Here is a 21,555-nt window from a genome sequence, read left to right as displayed (position 1 = left end):
ATTTTTAATCCGCCATCTATTAAGTTTTTTTTTAAATTTTCCCTCTGAAAATCCTCATTCGCAATCCTCGTTCTTCAATTACAGATTGACAGTAAGCTGGATATTATCCCTCAATAAAAGTTGGACAATCGGACACATGTAGGTATAACAATCTAGAATATTTAGTGGGATTCCAGTTATCTCGTCTAAATATGTAGCTGTTTCTTTTGATCGACTAGTCGGTCACCAAAAGACACGGAACTTATTTTCCCTTGTGGTGAAATCTACGCCACAAGTAACAAAATCACTACATAGAGAAAACTATACTGCTTACCTATACTCTGTCTACGCATGAGATAGACAAAGTTACTAAGTGATGTGATTATACATCGACTCACCGACACAAGAACGGTAATGTCGCAATACTCCGTCCATTAGCCATTACGATACTTGGTCCAAGGATTGGACCGTAGTGACAGAGAGAAAATAGAAGCGCCACTATCGTTTATAAAGCGACCCTATCTTCTTCTTTCTGGCTTCAGTACCAGTCACATTACCATCACCTACTTTTTAAAGGAGCCTGGAGTACTCCTTTGACCATGGATGCTGCATTAGGTAAGACACCCATCTGACCTCCGCAACCTTTGCAAGGGGAACTTAACTCGTATTGGATTATACATCCAGTTGCCTGCACGTGCAGGTTTGCTCACGATGTTTTCCCTCACCATAAGAACATGGGTTAATATTTAAACTCATGCCTCTAATGTTACTTTAATATAACTTCGAAAATATTAGTACATGGTCAAGGTGGGATTTAAACCGATTCAACCACCAACGCTCCTAATTTGGCTATACCATAAACGACGACAATCAATTATATTTTTAATTTGCGTATTAGGTACTATTTTTCTAAGAAAAATAATTTGGTCCCATCCTGTGGGGCCAAGTAGTTAAGACAAATTGCAAGTGAGTAGAGTCCATAAAGCTAGAATTTTAACCTATATCTATTTCCGGTTTCGATTAGTCAGCCATCGCATAAATAAATATAATTTATGCTTATCAACTTTTATGTATATTTTTTCAAACATCATATTACAGATTTTCTTTTTTTAAATATTGTTTCATTAAGTTGTAAAATATTCTTCAATTTCTCAAATATGGTAATTATTAAAAAGTTCATTTGACTTCCAAAGCCAATATGGCTACTTCCTACCGATCGAGCAACCGAGTGTTCTTTTCGTGCAGAGGTTTTAACTTACGCCTTGCCTACAATGTCGGGATTCAGCTATAATCAATAATATATCAATTAATTTCTAGGAAACGCATTGTGTGATACAATCTATATCTGTTGATTTAAGTTCTTCTGAGATTAATTTCAATAACTCCATCTAAAATCGACATGGCGGTCAAGTAATCGACCAATGAGAAGCCAGCATCCAAGCGTTTCAGAATTGCATACTCGCATTTCGCGTCATTACGTTTTTGGTGCCTTCATTCCCACTATAAAAATCGAATACATTTGGTTATTGATACCAAGTAAATTACTGATTTTTAGTGAAGATATATGAATAACAGTGTTTTTTGTGCAGTTGTAGTGTAGTTGTATGACGTTTAGTTTGAGCTAAGCGTTACAAATTGTTGGAACATGACTGCGTTGGATTTAGGATGAATTGAAATGCATTTCCATCGTTTTGTTATTTGTAAACAAGACTATGTTTTTGTGGTACACGTGCGGAACCGTATATAATTGACAGTTGTCTTTAATGATGTCCGGCAGAGGGGCAAAGAAACGAGGCAGGCCCCCAAAATCGGGAAATTATGAAAAGAACAGAAAATTTCAATATCATTTATTGAAAAAGCCTAAATATTTACAAGCTCAAAATGCTGGAACGGCATCCCATGCGAGTACACCTTCAGCATCTAGAGCATCGTCGCCACAGGGAAGTGATATTAGTAGACGAAGTACACGAAAACAGAGAGGTGGAAAAACTCGTAAAAGTAAGAGAGGAGGTTTATCTAGTGGATATTCACGTAGGGGTTACAATCCACATGCTGCTGATTATCATGAGTCTGAATATCATTATGGATCAGATTTCGGTGATGAGTACAGCGACAGATCTGAACCCGAAGAAGATCGCGCCAGCGACAGTTCAGAAGCCAGTGTAGAAGGTGCAGCAAGTGAGAGTGATTTTTCTGTAAGCAGTTACAGTAGTATCACTGGAGGTACTATAAAGAAAGTAAGTAATCACACAATACGACCTCCAAGTCCAGATCCACTGTGGCTGCAAGAAGAAAGACAAATACCACCTTTGGAGCTTCCAGCTTCTTCAGATGATTTACTCATCCCACACAACCTAGTAATTGAAGTAGTTGGTATATATGAAGTCCTTCGACATTTCAGACATCTTGTGCGACTATCACCATTTCGTGTTGAAGATTTGTGTGCAGCTATAAGTTGTGAAGATCAGAGCAATTTGCTAATAGAAGTTCACATTATGTTATTAAAAGCTCTTCTAAGGGAAGAAGATGCTCAACAAACCCACTTTGGTCCACTGGACCATAAAGATAGTGTAAACATTACTTTATTTTTGTTAGATGTTATGACATGGCCTGAAATATTGAGAATTTATGTGGAAAGTGACAAATCCTTTGATCAAAATGTTGTTAAAATTTTGAATTCATGTGAATATCCTTTTACGTCAATAGAAGAGAGGGTAACAGTGCTGCAGTTTTTGTGCAATCAGTTTTTAATCACTAATCCAGTGAGGGATGACCTCCTTAGTGAAGGTAATTATTTTTATTTCACGTAATAAGCTAAGTCTGCATTAGTGGAATCTCATAACAATTTTGTTCTGTAACAGAGCTAATTGTTTTAAAAAGATCATATTCAGCTGGATAACTCAATAATAAAATTGAGATTGGCGACAGGTTGCTACCACATCACCAAAAGTCAAAGACCTTAAAAGAGGCAAACAACAACCAATTACCTATGTTGAAATACCTTAAAAAATTTAAAACTCAGTGTTTACCTGTTTATTATGCCTACCTACCAAAGAAACTTATAATGTCATTGCATGAAACAGAAGAAATTTACTGAAATTATTTTAAAGGTGTTAAATGCAATACATTTTTCTTCATGAAAGTTATTGGTTATTTACTTAGGAAGGCAAAGTGAAGATACCATTTTGAACAAGCGACTAGCCGCAGGCAGCTTTGCACTTGTATCATGCATAGATATAAACATTCCTCAACCCCTGTAGCTTGGCAGGTGCGAACCCTATTTTGCGTGTCTTTATGTATGCACAAATATTCGAACTTGGATGGATTAGAGGGTTTTCTTCCCTGTAGCATAGCACGACGCCGTTTTTATTGTGAGTTAAACTATTACTTTTCCTTTTAAACTATTGCTGTTCTGTTTAACGTCATAATAAAAGCAAAGCAGCGAAAGTTTCACGCGATAAAAACGGCATCACGCGTGCTATGTATATAACGCAGTATTTATATATAATTACCTATTAGATAGCTGGTCATGTGTCACTGGTTTCCAACTTTATTGTTAACACAATGGTTTGAAATCTGATATAGTTTTTTTTTCTAGTTCCCATACATTATGATGACCATTGCCGAGTTTGTCACCGCCTGGGGGATCTGTTGTGCTGTGAAACATGCCCTGCAGTTTTTCACTTGGAATGTGTTGATCCACCTTTAGTTGATGTACCCTCAGAAGATTGGCAATGTGCCCTTTGTAAACAACATAAAACCTTAGGAGTTACTGACTGTTTACCTGATGCTGAGAAACAAGGGCTTCTATGTCGCCATGAGCATTTAGGTTTTGACAGGCATGGAAGAAAGTATTGGTTCATTGTTCGTCGCTTATTTATGTAAGTGTAATAGATTGTTTAAACTATTCAGTAGTTTGCATTATATTTAATCACTATGTATCCTTGTTCTTTGTCATTTTTTCCCACTTTTTACGTGAGGTCAGCACAGTATGTTAGTTTTTTCCAATAACTTCTATCACTTGCCATCCATGTATGACCAGTGGTCACTCCCTTTAAGCTGTCCATCTATCTCTTTTTCCTTCCTTCCTTCCTCTCTTCTCATGATGTGTCCATACCAACCCAGCTTATTACCATTTATCTTTTCATTTATTGGTGTTGTTAGTTTTACACTTCCTCTTATATACTTGTTATGTATTTTATCCATTCTTGTCACTCCACACATCCATCTTAACATTAACATCTCATTGGCATGCAGTTTCCTTTCATCCGTTGCTTTCGTTGCCCAACACTCTGTTCCCTACAGAATGACAGCTTTATATTATCATACACTATTTTATATTATTTACAGTGAAGCTGAAAATGGAGATGTTTGGTATTACACAACTCCACAGCAGTTTCAAGAGTTGTTAAATAAGTTAGATGCAGATGAAATGGAAACACCTTTAGTGAGGGAGCTTTTAGAAATGAGACAAGAAATTTTAAGACAAATGGACATTACAGAACAACTTACAAACCAGGCAAAAGGAAGTCGTAAATCTTATTTGGAAATTGAAAATGCTAATATTATAAAGCAAAGAAAGTTAAAAGAGGAACAGAAATACCAAGAACAAAATGTTAGTTTAAAACTAGATGATGAAAAAACAGAAAATGATTCTTCACTAGTCCCTGATAGTGATGTTGTGAATGAAGTTACCATAGCAAGTGAAGACATAGCGCAAGGTGAAAATGAAGAGCAGGATGGAGTGGATGATGATGTTAAAAAGTCAAAAAGTCTTGTTAACAAAATTAAGACAGTACAGAAGAAAACAGATGAAGGTAATAAAAAAGTCTTAAACTTTTTGTAATCTACTATTAAGTAATGTTTTTAATATCAACACAATTTTTCAATTGTCTGCAATATTGTTTCATATTTTGTAGACTAAATATTATACTTTTACTTTGTTGTTGTGTTTTTAAAAATATTTAATTTTAGTTACAGAAAGAGTAACCAGGTTTAAATCCAACCAGTTATCCAATGGAACATATCTTTTTAAGTTGGGAAATGAAAATTCTTTCAAAAATTATGTCAATCAGTATGCTAGTAACACTCTGGCACTTAACAAACCCCAAAGAAATGAAGAGAGAGATAAAAAACGTTACATGTCCCACAAATTTTCATTATCATCAGCCCAGGAATTTAAGTGGACTGGCCTTCTTAATGGTAAGATATTTTTATATATTTTTTCTTTGTGTTGGTGTGTGTGCTGAATGGGTTCAATCTTCGGCAGATCAATAATGGGTCATCCCAATTTGATATTTTATGAATTGTATGTATTTTTATTTATTTATTTAAACTTTATGGATGTTAAATGTACAACAGGTGGACTTAATGGCATTCTCTGCCAGTCGAATCTTTGGACCAAATTGAGCTGTATTTTCGTATTTTGTTTTTACTGTATGTATTTATCAATATGCATGTGCAATATATCACACCACCAACTTAAAGTTTTTTGTTTGGTCAGCTGGTAGACTGGTAGAGAATGCCAAACGGCATTGAATCTGCCCTTTGTACATATTTTTTGTGCAATAAAGTTTTAAATAAATAAATAGTTACTTGTAGTTTGTCCAGGTTGAGTCCTTTGTTGTTGACCTGAGTTGCTCATATTCCCATCATTCAAGTGTAAGAACATTTGCTCTGCTAAATGTTAATGAACATACTTTGATAGAACTTGTTCTACTTACTACTACATGGTTATGGTCATGGTTGACTACATTAATTCTTAACATTTAATATCAAACAGGTTTGATAATTTTATATAAATCTAATGTATGTAAAAATGTTCTTATCTCTCTATGCTCAGTTTACCCACGAGGCCAACTACAGTCTCAAAAAGTCTGGAATCCCAAGTTTATAAGTCTTTCCCTTCATATATTTTTTCCTGTTAACAAAGCACCATTTCATATTTTTTTCAATGTTATTATTTTGTTGGTACACATGAATATTCACGAGCCGAAGGAAGGAAACTCCTTTCTCAGAGGGCGATGGGGTCGTCACGTCCCAACGCCTTTATTTTTATTATTATATTTTTGTTTCAGCTACAAAGCCACTACTTGTTGCCACTATAAGACAAACTTTACTTCATTTGGAATCTAATATAGTAGTACAGTTCATGCATCCTAACTGGCCATTATTAAGGAAACCATGGGTGCAAGCAGTGCAACTTTGTCAAGCCCCACGAGACTTTTCAAGAGCTCTGTGTGTTTTACAGGTAAATTTAACAAATCGCTTAGCACTTTCACTCAAATGTCTTATTTATATCTATTACAAATTTTATAAATTATGCACAAACCATTTTATCATACTAAAAACCTGAATTTTAACTTTAATTCTGTAAATTTCTTACAGGCATGTATAAAAAATGTAGTTTGGATGCCAGCATGGCATGAACAGTTGGGTCACGTCAGACTTATACGAACTACGGCTGCAGAGCGAGAGGAACGGAAAAAACTTGACAAACGAGAGAAAAAAGAGAGAGATGAAGAAGAAGAGAGATACAGAACAGCATATAACTTTGTGAAATATTCACTGGGACTACGACATCAGGTACCTTTGTTAGCTTTATATATACACTAGAGGCCGCCCGCGACTTCGTCCGCATGGAAACCCTATCAATCCCGCGGGAACTCTGGGATAAAAAGTAGCCTATGTGTTATTCTGGGTCTTCAGCTACCTACATACCAAATTTCATGGTAATAGGTTCAGTAGTTTTTGCGTGAAAGAGTAACAAACATCCATACAAACTTTCGCCTTTATAATAGTAGTAGGATATGTTACTTAAGATATAATATTAATATTTGATTTGGTGTGTTCTAAGTCTACCAATATATTTTTTAATTATGGTTATCATTATAGGTTTGGAAGCAAAAAGGAGAAGAATATCGCATTCACGGGCAATGGGGATGGTTATGGAATTCTGCCACTAGAAAGTTTAAAAAACATAATGCTAGTTTCAAGCCAAACTTATTGAACGGCCCTGCTAAAATTGCTGTTAGAGTGAGAGAAGGAAATACCATAAAAATTTTAGCTGTTGAACCAAAAACTTACGAATATTTGATTTCTAATAAGACTGAAGATAAGGAAGTTCTTGAAAAGTGTGAGTAAAATTTATTATTTACATACATACATATAGTCACGTCTATATCCCTTGCGGGGTAGATAGAGCCAACAGTCATAAAAAGACTGAATGGCCACATTCAGCTATTTGGCTTAATGATAGAATTGAGATGATGATTTATTATTTAAATTTTTTTCCATCTTTACTATTTCAATACATTAATAGTGAATTATATTTTAGTACCACCATCAATGCGGAACCTCACTGTAGAAAAAGAGAATGAAGATTTTGAGGAAATTGATGTAGAAAAAGCCTTAAGTTCATCTATTAGAAGATATTATCCAAAGGTAGCCAGAAAGTCTAAATTAGATGACTTTCTCAATCGACGTACATATCTGAAATTCATGGAAGAGAAAAAGATTGCAAATTATGTATCACAATTAAAACAAGAGCAATTAGATGTGAAAAGTGAAGATGACAAAAATATTGATGTCGAAAATGATGAGCCCGAAACTGAACTCCCTTCTATTTGCGAAACTGCAAGTGAAATTAAATCTGTAAATATAAATACCACATCAACAACAGCTGATCTGCTACGTGATCAGTATAAAGCATTGGCTCAAATTACCAAACACTACAAATGTTATTCATCTCATTGTAACAAAATAGAACCATCTAGTTTATTACAAGGATCAGGTGTACAAATAAATTGTTACTCTCCTCTCTGTCTGATGAAAGGAAAATTATTAAATGAATTGTTAACAGTATTGAAAGGCGATACTACAAACTCGACAAGATTGTTAAATTGTAAGGAGAACAATAAAGCTTCAATATTAGAACAGTACTTGTTGGGGAAAAGTTCTGTATCTTCCACAAATTCTAATGAGAATATTTTATCTGACTTACTTTCGGCCGTTGCTTGCGCTCAGGAATATGATAGCAAAAATACAGATTGTTTTGTAAAAAGAAAGTTGAGCGGAGAATCCGAAGTGACAATTAAAACCGAAAAAGATGACGACTCATTATGTATTCTTAAATCTGAGAACACCCTAGAAGAATCTGCCGTTCCTGCTGTTGGAAACGAAATGGATATTGATATTTCTTGTGGTAATATTGAAGAAAACGATGTTGAAATTGGGCCTTTAAAAGAGTTGACTGATATTGACCAACCAGTAGAAGATATCATAGCAGATACTGATGCAGATCAAAATAGACCACCTATCCCAAAATTAAGGATAACCAGGGGTCGGTCCAAAGCGTCAACAAATACAAACACAGTTCCTACTACTGACGCAAAAGATGCATCATATAAATGCTCTGTGACAACAACCAAAAGTGAAGACAAACCAAAATATCGTGCAGCTCTCAATAGGAGATTTGGTCTTGTACGTCCTAAAAGAGATGATAAGCCAATTAAAGAAGAGAAGACTGAAAATGGTGTCATAAGAATATATTCATCAGAAAGTCCGCGTGGGAAAGTTTATCTTAAAAAAGTACAGACATCTGCTGTAGAAAAGAAAAAGAAGAGGACACCCGTTAAGTACCCTCTTTGTTCTACATTCCACACACGAAGCAAAGCAAAAACTTTAATGGTTTTACCACATCATGAATTACGAAGAATATCTAGGCAGGCTGGACATAGTACTGTTTCAGGGTTTAGTCTTAATGCAAAACCCAATCAAGCAGTTTGGCCATATCCTTGCCCTCGTCCTTTATTTAAAACATGTTGGTTATATCGTACAGTTAATCTTCAGTGGTTGGCTAGTGCAGCTCTGCAGGTTCGAATAATGTTTGCTTGCTTAAGATGGGACGACATGGCCGCTAAACCTGCTACCGCTGATGGAAAGCATCAATTAACAACAGATACAGAGATAGTATCGTTGGAGCTACTAAAACATCGTCATATCGGCCAATTTTCAGAGCGAACACAATATCTTCGCCGCAGAGTCGTAATTCCTTTAGAATTACCAAAAACCGTGCGCGAAGTAACTTCCATACGAAGCGGTTTAAGAAAAAGAAAACGGGCAGAATCTCCTCAAAATACTGAGCCCCAGGTTAGTATTATTCAGAAAATATTATGTGGGCAACAGCCACTATTATGACCTCGCAAACAAACAAACGGTTTTTAACTGACTTTCTTGACAATATTTAAATATGTCTATAAATTTTATGTTATTCTTAAGCTTAGCAAAAGTTTTTGCGTGGAAAAGTAACAAAAACACACATCTTAACAAACTTTCACATTTATAATATTAGTAGGAATCGCCGGTCGATACTTGATCTTAAATAAAAATATTGGAACAGGTCTCCGAGGAATGGGTGGACGAAGACAAACTGGAACTGTGGGAGGTGCGGCAGTATGGCGAGCGCGCCGAGCGCACGGAGCGCGCCACGCCCGTCACGCGCACGTCCACCGGCAAGCTGCCCGCGCGCGCCGCGCCCGACCTCAAGGACAAGCTGGAGCAGCAGCTGCGCGACCAGCGCGCCGCGCACCACCACAAGCGCGCGCTCGACGCCCAGCAAGGTAGGCTGCGCGGCTACCTTCTCTTACGTGTGTTTCGGGACCACCTGATCTCCGCCTCTCAACCTGATCATATTATTGCAGATAAATCCAAGACGCCCAATCAAGCATCTGGAAAGAGCACCCTCACTTCTCTGTTGACTACCAACTCTAACACTCCTACGGGTCAGAAAACCGTCATCGGCACTAGAAGGATAATAATGACGAAGGGCGCGGAAGGTGCGACGCGAGTGATCAGTCAAGCTGTGACCTCGGGTAATAAACCCGGGCAGACGATGGATACCCCTAAATCTGGAGCGAGCGCCCAAAAAGAAGGACCGCAAAAAGTTCAAATAATACGAGCTCCGGATGGCAAAATAACAGTGAGAGGGTTACTTCCCGGACAGCAATTGATCCAGATGGCCGACGGAAAATTGCACGTTGTGATGGCAGGGCAGCAAGGCGCGACCGGTCAACTGGTGGCGGCGTCGCCCGCTAAGCCGGACGCCGCGGGCGACGAGCGGCCCGCCAAGCCCGCACCGCAGCCGCTGCTGCTGCAGCCCGCGCGGCCCGTGCTGGTGCCGCCGCAGCTGCGCCCGCGGCCGCCCGTGCAGACCGTGCTGGTGCAGCGCACGCCCGCGCCGCGTCCTCGCCCCGCCGCCACGCAGCAAATCGTCGTCAACAACCCGGCGCTCGTGCAGCAGATAGCCGCCGGCAAAATACAGCTCGCGACCGTCAACGGTCAGCAGGTGCTCATCCGGCCTACGGGAAACAATCAGGCGCAGATCGTGGCGCACATCGGACAGAGCCCGGCGCCGGCCGCCGCGCCGATGGCCACCTCCACGCCGCGTCCCGTGCTGGCGCCCGCCCCCGCCCTTGCCCCTGCACAGCAACCTACCGAAGACGAGCTCGTGGAGAAAAGGCTGCTGGTTGGTCAGCCGCCCGGAACAGTCATAAAGACTGTCACCGCTCAGGTTAGTTTACATCGAAGCGTGTGTGACCGAGTATGAGGAACATTGCTGAATTTCACAAGTTACCTGAAATTTTATTCGCATTATATCATGATGTTATTCAAATATATCGGTCCGCTCATGCTCATTTTATTTTTTCAGGTCATGCAAACCAGTAGTGGTCCCAGCATAGTATTACAAGGACTGCACGGATATTCATTGACTCCTCAACAATTAGCGTTAGTTCAGCATCAAGTGAAACAGCAACTGTTGAAAGGTAACATTTAAAATTTCGTTTTGTAATCGAAGTGGCAAAAATTCGTAAGAGTATTCATTCGTTCTGACTCGGGACTCGGGTGTGTTGTCATTGCAGCTCAAGAATCGACGGGCAAGCAGGGTATGCTGGGCCCGCGCAAGATGTACCTGGCAGTGCAGCCGGCGCTGGGCGCGCCTCCGCCGCTGGCGCCCGTGGCCGCGCCCGTGCTGCCCGCCCTGCCCGCGCAGGCGCCGCCTCAGGTAATCTATTTCTACTGAACCGCACGGCTACTCTATCTTATTTGAGATCGTGTATTACCAGGTTCACTTGTTAAGAGGATAACATTTCATTCATTTGTTCTTATAATACTTGGAAATTGGATAAAAGCAATTTTAAAGACGACAATCGGTTGAGGTAATCGCCTAAAATCGGAATAGAACATGTACTATATGGTGTCGGTTTGAACTTCTGATATAACTAACCGTAAAACATGTTCAAAGAAACTTATCATTTGATACGCATTTCATACAAAAGTAGATCTATTTTATTTATTTAATGCAAAATATGCTGAAATAGGTACTACGATATTATTATTCAACTACTTTTTGTATGGAAGTAATTAAAAGTCTGTAAATAATTGAAAGTCTGTGAAATGTCGTGCGAGTCTCACATGACCTTCTCAATTTTGTCATCCGGAATGGTATTTTTTTCTAATAAAATGACAATCATCACGTGAGGCTTGTTTAAATGGCAATTAAATCGGGTCCCTTACATTTTGTTGAGATTTAGGAATGAAGTGTTATTCTAAACACTTTTAGTACAAAAATATTTGACAACAAAGATTCTTTATACGTTTCGTACACATTGGATGACACGTAGAAATATCAGAACGTAACCCGACACGACATAACACATTACTCCGTTAATAGTACATTATTTAGATAGTAGTAAAAAAAAATGTATGTGATGGTTTTTTATAGGCAATTATTTAATTTTAATAAATATAAGACTGGACTCACTGTTTGTGTCATGAAACTTATTAGTTGACAATATTAATAATGTTTAATACACCAAAGATTGTTTCTGTTCTAAAAGAAATTGTTTTAATGTATGTAATTAATACCGTAGCATTTGGTATTATTAGTACTTAAGTAATGATCTACCATTTACTTCATTGTATATGGATAGAATTTATACGAATCACTAAACAAATAACAAAATAATTTTAACCCTTTCCATGCGGAAGCATTATTTCAATTTCGCCGTCTCTGTACGGGCGGCTTTGTATTTAGGCCCTTCTATAAAACGATGGGCGAGATATTACGTCCTAACAAAAATGGTTCTACTGTACGGAAGGCGTATTATTGCGTCCTGTATTTTTTTTTCCCTAGACGCGGTTGGCGTATTATTTCGTTTTCGAAATTATATAGACAATTTTGGTGTTGCCATACCTTGAAACAATAACGTCTTTATTAGCAGAAATGAGCAAAATTAAATTATGATTGAGAATAATGAACATTTGCTGCAAAAATACAAAAAAAAATATCAAATATTTATATAAAATTTCTTGCATATATATTTTTTATACAAAAATACTGGATTATGTAGTATATTGAAATCAAATTTTTATTAATCATAATAATTTTTTGGGCAACTGGGTATGAGCAAGCATATAGGCAAATTAACACTCAGTTTTTTACATACTCATTTTACATTTTTTTATATTATTTTATCATGCTTTTAAAAAAAATATATGGTTATAATAAAATGTAACGAGGGTAGCTTAAAATTTAATTTATGAGGGTACAATAAGTAACTGGCTAGTTGACATATCTTGTACATTGTATCGTGTTTGTATTGGACATGGTGTTATCGGATTTGGAGAGTCATCATAACAATTCACTTTATTTTGTAAAATTCATTGCGGTATTTTAAATACTTGAGATTCTTTGACCTCGTCAATAGTTTCGGGAGAAATTTCATTGTTTCTTCCTCGTTTTCTTGATGAAATACTTTGCGACATCTCATCATCGTCGATAAAATTTGGTTGTGAATATGCATGAACCATCATGCTCGTCAATTTGAGTCTCATCTGAAGATTTATCTTTAAAAATATTATCGAAATCAAAAGGATTCGAGGTAAAACACATTATTAAGAATTATAAGTAATAAACTTACCATTCATATTATTCTCCTTTTATTAGACTTTTGATATAAAAAGCTTACAACACTATCGGCGTAAACCATGCACTCGTATCTACATAATAATAAGTAAGTATTTTTCCACCGTTTCTCGTAAGGTTGTTGAGTTTATAACTACAGTACAGGGGAACCAACTTTCACATTGGTCTAATCGTTTAACACAAGGATTTGTTTTGGACGCAATAATACGCCCACCGTGTGGCCAACGGTTTTTTGTTATACGTGATATTACGCCAGCCGCATGGAAAGGGTTAAGTGTCGGGGCGAGTGTTTGTTACCTTTGAGTACTCGATCTTCAATCAATAACTCCTAGTTTTCGGTCAACTTTTAGTTGCGTCTGCCTCTTTCATCAAATGAATACAAATTTGGAAATATAATTTACGCAGCCTATCGATCAACTGCTACATTTTTCATCTCATTTACAAATAAATATATTAAATAACTTTTGCCTATCGTACAGTCACTTTAACAACCTATTATTGCCTGTTCTCGATTGCACACTCAACCTAAGAGGTCTTGATTGCGATTATAATTTTACACCATTAATTGTTATTTACTACACAAAACAAAAAGGCAGTACCCGATATTGAACACATTCTTATTCAAGAGATCAAAAGTAAAGAAAACAACAAAACAGTAAGATAATCGGGTAGATAGAGAGAGAGAAACGTTAGTCACATACTTTTGGATTCATTCATGCTCATTGCTCAGGTCAAGCCCCCGCGCCGCACCCCCGATGTTTCCCCTAGTCCCCTTTTCTGCGGATTGGCTGGCCAGCAAGAGAAATAAATAGTGCAATTTCGCTATCGTAATTGCGCGCACGCTATTTGTCATTCAAGGTGGCCGGTTACCGTCGTTGCTATGACTTAGCAATTTAAGTCTCGGAAGTAGGTAGTGGCTAGATGCATCGTGCATAGTTTTTGTGTGGTGAGAACGCACGTGTAGTGGTGAATGTTGCCATCCCATATCCAAGGAATAGGAAGGGAAGGCCGGCTTATCCGCAGAACCTAAACCTACGAGGTATTTTTAACGAAGATCCCCGTCAGAGTAGGAATGATGCAGCTCGACGGTTTGACTAAACCAAATCATGGAAAATAGTGAATTCCGCTGGTTTGTTATAAGCCTATTCCTTAGTTGCTTTTTACGACATCCGTGGGAAAGAGATGGAGTGGTCCTATTCTTTTTTATATTGGTGTCGGGAACCACTAGCCAAAAAAAAGTATGAACTAGCGGAAATCACGCGAAAGTAAGAACGAGAGAGAATGATTAATGAATGACCTAATAGTAGTGAAACGTAAATGTTATTACAGTTTCAGAAATAATTTAGGATCGAAACAAAATATTATAACTCTTTAACCAATTTTTAAAAAACAAAATTATAAATACGGAGTTAGAATTTTGTGTACTGATTAAGAACTAACGGTGTATATTGTCGTATAAACTGTCAAATATATGAAAAAAGAATCCAATCGCCTGCTTATACTACTTATACTGAAAAAGTATAAGACTTATTATTTTAAATCTGTTGTATTCGTGCTCTGTACGATTTTACTCGCAGGATACTCCTACCTAACTAAAAATGGTTTACAGAGGTAACAAAGGCACTCGTTTCGCCATTTATTATATTAACAGTGAAATTAGAAGATAATTGTAAATACTCGTAATTAGCTCACAAGTAAATATAAGTTGTTTTTGTAAAATAGGAAGAAAAAATATTTGATTCTTGGGTTACTATTTAAAATTCCCATAGAATATTCATATAACAGTTTCAACAAATGATTATATTTGGAACCTCTCGTAAAACAAATCGGTTTAAAAATATGACATGTAAGGAATAATGTTGGGTTTAAAAAGTCGTTATTTTGCATTTCACAAACCCTCATAAGTGTTTCTCACTATGAGCTTTAAAGAAAAAAAAATGTTTTTGTGATGATACCCTAGTGTCGTGTATTTTTTTTATTACGTCATCTATGCAAGGCTGTCATAGAAGACACAGGTGGTTTGCAAAATTAGTAGAAGTTCATTGTTCGGTTTTTATTTTCTTGTTCGACTTTAAATGAAAACAGACAAAACATAATATTAGACAGATTTATGGTAAATTAGGAAGAACGGTAGAAAGTACTGTCTTAACTATTAAATAACCGTAATATAAAAATTCATGTCTCCTTAACATGTACGGGAGAGCAACATTTCTGATTTATAAATTTTAAGTTTCGAATTTATATGAACTTGCTTTGTCCCAAACCAATGCTACGTAAACAAATTCCCTTCGTCTTTTCTTTCAAAAATTATAAACATGAATTTTAAAAGTTATTTACAATCTGACTAATAAACAAATCAGTCGATAGGATTGGGCACCTTCCGAATATGATGATTGTTGTAAATCTTAAGCTCTTGAGATAATTTCTAATACATAGTACTTTTTAATGAAAAATTGTAACATCATATGTGTTACAAAACAATGCGAACGTGAACTCCTGCCGCAGCCATGTGACTATGAGCTTTTTGACTAACGTGCTCTTACGGCGAGAGTTTAAAATATCGTGAGGAAACTTGCTTTTTCAGGCCTGAAACTATCATCTATTATGGATTAGATTTCTCTACAAAGTTCTCAAAGATCTAGACGAAAATTGCTTCGTGTAAATATTTTTCTTAGGATTTGATAACAATTTTTGGGAAACAGTATTATTTTGCTAGCATTGGGGTGGGACTCTTATGTTATTGTCAGTTTAACTCAATCATCATATCCAAAAAGAATTGTATTTATATTTAATGGAGAAGTTTATCAGTATTTTAATTATCATATAGGAAATTGTTACATTGGTATTAAGAATTTAATTTTCACTGAACTCCTCCATTAAACTGTCTAATTAGCTTAAGATGATGCAGATTGCATGCCATACAGTTTTAGAATTATATCCTACCGTATTATTTTTATTAAATTGAATGAATCAATGTTATTGCAGTCAATTGAAAAAAAAAAAAAAAAATTTCGGTATCAGGAATTGCTCATACACCACCTGTTAACGATGTAATAAGTAATTACAAACAGAAGCAGTATTTATTTAATATAATGATTAGTGCAATATTAATCTCACTTGAATAAAATATTTCAATATTAATCGATGACTTTTATTCAGCTGATTCCCATTCATTTATGTAAATTTATTTTTATTATAATTTTCTTATAAACGTTTTGTGGGGGTGTATGGGCAATTACAATACGAAAATTACTAAAGATTTGTGAATTTTTAAGATTAATAGGAAAATTGTTGTTTCAAATAATGTAAAAGAAATGTCTCGATATTTTGTACTGATATATTCCCACAAACGATTTTTTAATTTACGTTTTGTTTATTGTTTCTTTTACATTTTCGTTTGAAATAACCATTTGACAGGTAGAAATCCAGATTTAAATTCCTACAAAAAAGGGATTCGACAGAAAATCACACAGTAAGTATCATTTATTAAGTTTCTGTTTTAATATTATATGTAACTTTTACTTTTAGGTGGTTACTGAAGAAGATCAAACAAAACAAACAACACCTCTTTTGAATGGAGAAAATAAAGAGACAATTAGTTCCAAACCAGAGGAATTGCAAGATAACAATAATAAGCCTGACATTCTAAAAATGGGACAAGAGGGAATCGCACAAACGAATAAATTTGTGCTCACTCCCGATTACATACAACAAAGTGAGTACTTGCAATTTTTTTCAGCGTATTGTTTCGATATAAGTAGATTCAATTTATCATAAAGTAATTTTTTTTCCTTTTTAGCTATAAAGAGCGCTCTTAAACAAGAAAATTTAAATCCAGAAATAGAAGAAAAGCTACTGCAACTTCAAAGATATCAAGAAAAACGGATGAAGCCCGAGCAGCAACCGGAGCGAGAGCCGCGTGCGATAGCCGTGGCGGCGCACTCGCCGTCCCCCCCGCCGCGGCGACGCGCCGCCTCCTCCCGGCTCGACGACGACGACGAGTGGGTCGACAGCAGTCCGCGCAAGCGGGGCCGCCGTCCGCCCTCGCCGCCGCCGCCGCGAGCCGCGCCCGCCCGCGCCGCGCCGCCCAGCCCCGAGCCGCCGCCCGCCGCGCCCTCGCCGCCGCCCGCCGCCGCGCCGCTCTCCGCTCCGCTCGCCGCCCCGCTCTCCGCACTGGACGAGCGACGGCGCGCAGCACGCCTCCAGATGCTCCTCTTCAAGCATAAGGAAATGCTAAAAAAAGATATTATTAAGAAACGAGGATTACTCGAAAAGGAACTAGGAGTTGAGATACAGGTGAGCTAGTCGATTTTATCGCTTAGGTAGCCGGTTTCTTGTATCAAAATTGGAAATCCCATTATGCTTTCGCACAATAACAAATTTAAAAATCTTATTTCCTGGTTATGAATAGTTTTGGAACAACCTTACTTTCACAATGGACAGCGTCCTATGAATTATAGAACAATCTTGATTTTATTAAATTTATCAAATAATTAATAAATTGAAGTCGATCTACCCATTACACAGCAACCTATTTTTCGCGTATAGCGTCTTCAATCATTCAAAGTTTGGGGATTTTGATTGTGACTAATTTGGGATTCGAATCTTCACCTCCCGAGATAAAATGTTTTGCTTTCGGGCAGAATTATTTTATAATATATTGGCGCATTTTCGCTCGAAAGATAAAATAAGAAAATAATCAAAATTAATAATCTGACACTAAGTAGGGATAAAGAGCAGACATATTTATCCCCTCCTATACCCCGAAAAGATTTCATTTTACTTATGTTTTATTAATTTTAGAAAGAACTATCGGCGGAACTCGCTCTAAGGACTCGTGCCGAGCGAAGCAAACAAGACGAAGTGCGAGGCGGTAAAAAACGCACAATCCCTTCAGCTTCCCGCGACTCCACGCCGCGGATAAATAGAAAAGGAAGTAAAAAGGAAAAACTTTTGTGCTTATGTCGCACTCCGTACGATAATACGAAGTAAGATTTATTTTTATAAATTATTATATAATAATTATATTTAATTTAACCAATCTTTCTGCCATGGTTGTCAACAAAAGACGAAAAAAAGAGAATTAAGTAGAAAATAGTCTGAAAGTGGATTAAGGAAAAATATTTTGCTCGTTAATGTTCTCTGTGCTGACGATGAGGTATATGATGTTGACCTTGTCCTTAAACTAGTAAGTACGTACATACCTACCTAAGGCCAATGTTGATGGAAAGATATTGGTATCTCTCACTCAATACAATAGTACGTACAGCAAAAATCATATTATTTGAGCGTATACATTGGTACCTACCTAACTTGTAATAATTATATAAAACCTGTAAGGTATATACCTATACCTTGTATACACAAAGCATGTTCGGCGTTTGATTTATATGAACTTTTTTACTTCTCTTCGCAGAAATCACTTAACTACCTATATTATAAACAACAATCTAAAAATAATAATAAATCATTACACAAAAACAAAAATTTAATAAACAATTTAACGCTAAAACTGAGATATTTAGATTTACAATTTACTCAAAAATTTTTTGCGACTTCACGTAATTTTGGCTTATCGGGCGACGACACAACTGGCCGAGGCCCGATGCTATACAGTAGCAGCGGGCCTCGGCTAGGTGCGTCTGTAATATCTTTTATTCATAAAATTAAACAGTATAACGCTCAAAAGTTGTTTGATACATAAGGTAATGCAAAAAAAAATGTATGCTTAGGTACATTTTCACAAAATTCTACTCATTGAAAAATATTTTTAGAGCTACATTTGTGATTTTTTTCTATCTCATCAAAATATTGGTATCATGTTTTGAGATTTGTATTTTTCTTACATATGCCTAGAATGACATATACATATTTTTTTTAAAAGAATCAATGCAGTGAATCATCTACACGAGGCATTATAAAAGTCTCAAATAGCTGATGTAGTCGTCATAATCAAAACAAGATAACATTAAGATTTTTTTTTTTATTTACTTATAAGACCTTTCTCTTGTGATTTTTATATTTCAAATGATGTATTTTTCAGGTTTTATGTTGGTTGTGAACATTGTAGTAATTGGTTCCATGGCGATTGTGTCGGAGTTACAGAAGAAATGAGCAAAACTATGGAAGAATATGTATGCCCCGATTGCCGACGGGCTGAGGAAACTCAAGAACTATATTGTCTTTGTCGACAGCCGTATGATAACTCACAGTTAGTAATTTTATCTTTTGGATTACATTTCCAGCATTTTCATTTCCGTACAAGGAGTTCTTGCTCACGTCATGACGCTCCAATGCATGTCATGCCACGTCAAGTATCACACACGTTTTTATCCCTAACAAAGTAGATAGAGCCAGCCGTTAGTAAGTGATGAAATTAAACTTCAGAGTGGCTATCCCGTAGCTTAAAGAATAAATATCATGTTCATGAGCATTTCTCTTAATTAACTATTACATATGCTTTGTCTGTTCTTCACTTCCTATCAGCAAAGAAGAACACTTGAAAATTACATTCTTGTTGTGGTTTTCGTCTTCGTGACATTTGAGCGTTTGCCACGTTTTGAAGAGGGTTTTCGGATAACGGCGTACTTGTCACCGACTGCAAATGAGAGCTCTTTTGGACGTTGACTCCTTAACCCATAGACATAAAAAAAGGCAAACGGAGTTTTACTAAAAAATGGCTTAATAAAGCACTTTATATATACACACACGGCTTACGCTCACTCTCACCAATAGTGTATACACAGCAACAACAGACGGCCACCATGAAGTTTTAAGCCTCATTCTATCCACCTTTTTTCTATGGTTATTCCTTAACCCTCATGCACTGAATTTGCTTCATGAAACGCAAAATTGCGCCCTCGTTGGGAGGTCTTCTATATTGCTGCTCAATCTTTATAAATATTCTATATGTATGGCAACACAAAATTTGTCTATACACTTTCTAAACAGTCATATTACGTCAACTGCTCTGGTTACGGACGCATTGATACGCTTTTACGAAATACTTCGCCTAACGTTATTCAGAATGGACTTCATAATATTTAACCACTTTACAGAGACGGCAAAATTGATTTGATGGTCCCGCATGGAAAGTGTTATACGTTATTTCTTACAAATATGAATTTAATAGATTTTTATATTATTCATAATACCTAATATTAATTTTTTTTTAGATTTTACATATGCTGCGACCGATGTCAAGATTGGTTCCATGGTAGATGCGTTGGGATTTTACAATCTGAAGCAGATAATATTGATGAATATATTTGTCCTAATTGTCAAAAAAATAATTCTGTCAATTTTGCTAACATGAAAGAATTGACCCCAAAAGATTTTGAAAATTTGAAGAGGTTGGTGAAACAAATACAATTACATAAAAATGCTTGGCCATTTATGGAGCCTGTTGACCCCAGAGAAGCTCCCACATATTATAAAGTTATAAAAGAACCGATGGGTATGTATTTTTTAACATAAATAAAAATCTTTTTTTTAATGTGATTATTTATTCAAGACTAGCTTTTGCGCCGGGCTTCCCTACCGTGAGAAATTCCAGGAAAAAAGTGGTCTATGTTACTCTCAAGGATGTATTCTATAGGTATCTGTGCCAAATTTCGTGAAAACAGACCTGTAGTTTTTGAGTTTATTCATTACAAACATACAATAAATAAATCTTTTCTTTTTATTACATATTATTGTGGATTTATAACAGTCAACCCATAAATCTATATAATTACAAGTATTGTATTCTATTTTACAGATCTTCAAACAGTGGAAAGAAAAGTGAACGAACAAACATATAGTACGTTAAGTGAGTTTATTGGTGACATGACTAAGATTTTTGACAATTGTCGGTACTTCAATCCTAAGGATTCAGAATTTTATCGGTGTGCAGAAGGATTAGAAGCATTTTTTGCACAAAAAATTAAATATTTTCGGGAAAAGTTATTTGAATCTACACAGTGATAAAAAAGTGCCAGTTTCAAGTCATAATAGAATGCATTGGTTTAGTGAATGGAAGAACTGTCCAGTGAAGCTAATTTCCCGATGCTTCATGCTCTATGATCTGTAAATTGTATACATTGTGATGAAATTTTCAAAGATAATAATTTATATTTAAAAGAATGCGTTATGTATTTGAGGAGTATGTCAGTACTGGTATAATTAGTATGTATATTACTGTTGTTCCGATTATGAACTGACACGCTTTTTAGATATAGAGTTCCTGACAGGATAATTTATTATTATGTATGTACACACTCTGTGAAATATTATGTTAGCTAGTATAACTTGGCGACTTTAGTTATTTTGGTAGCAACTAGTTTAAGTAAGGTAAACCCATTGTATGTAAGTAATAAATTTTTATTAATATACATCTTGACAATGGTTTTAATTTTTTATTTGCTTTGTTCCAATCAATTACTGTTGGATTGAGTTTGTCTTAAGTGTCTCTTAAAGAGGTAAAGTTGATAACTTTCATTATTTGTTTGTAAAGACTAACTTCGGAAATACAGAAACTGTCATGAAAAAACCTCTCACCGCAAAAAAAAAGTATATTTTCTGCAGATGTTACAGGCTAGGTTTGTACCGTG

The 21,555-nt window shown here is 36.3% G+C and overlaps 1 protein-coding gene across 1 annotated transcript; it reads left to right on the top strand.

The window, feature by feature from the left end:
• Window positions 1–1,166: 1,166 nt before the first annotated feature.
• LOC106131854 (nucleosome-remodeling factor subunit NURF301) lies at window positions 1,167–21,349 on the top strand. The gene is made up of 18 exons (XM_060954742.1): window positions 1,167–2,766; window positions 3,578–3,860; window positions 4,330–4,796; window positions 4,954–5,181; window positions 6,057–6,229; window positions 6,367–6,564; window positions 6,874–7,114; window positions 7,316–9,129; window positions 9,380–9,599; window positions 9,681–10,549; window positions 10,688–10,802; window positions 10,899–11,041; window positions 16,493–16,679; window positions 16,764–17,260; window positions 17,768–17,952; window positions 19,008–19,175; window positions 20,140–20,420; window positions 20,724–21,349. Exons 1-18 carry the CDS (start codon window positions 1,743–1,745, stop codon window positions 20,927–20,929), a joined length of 7,299 nt encoding a protein of 2,432 aa, XP_060810725.1. The 5' UTR covers window positions 1,167–1,742; the 3' UTR covers window positions 20,930–21,349.
• Window positions 21,350–21,555: the final 206 nt, after the last annotated feature.

This window comes from Amyelois transitella, chromosome 5 (assembly GCF_032362555.1).
Source record: "Amyelois transitella isolate CPQ chromosome 5, ilAmyTran1.1, whole genome shotgun sequence".
Classification (NCBI taxonomy): Eukaryota; Metazoa; Arthropoda; class Insecta; order Lepidoptera; family Pyralidae; genus Amyelois; species Amyelois transitella.
This window is presented reverse-complemented; position numbering and strand designations above follow the sequence as displayed.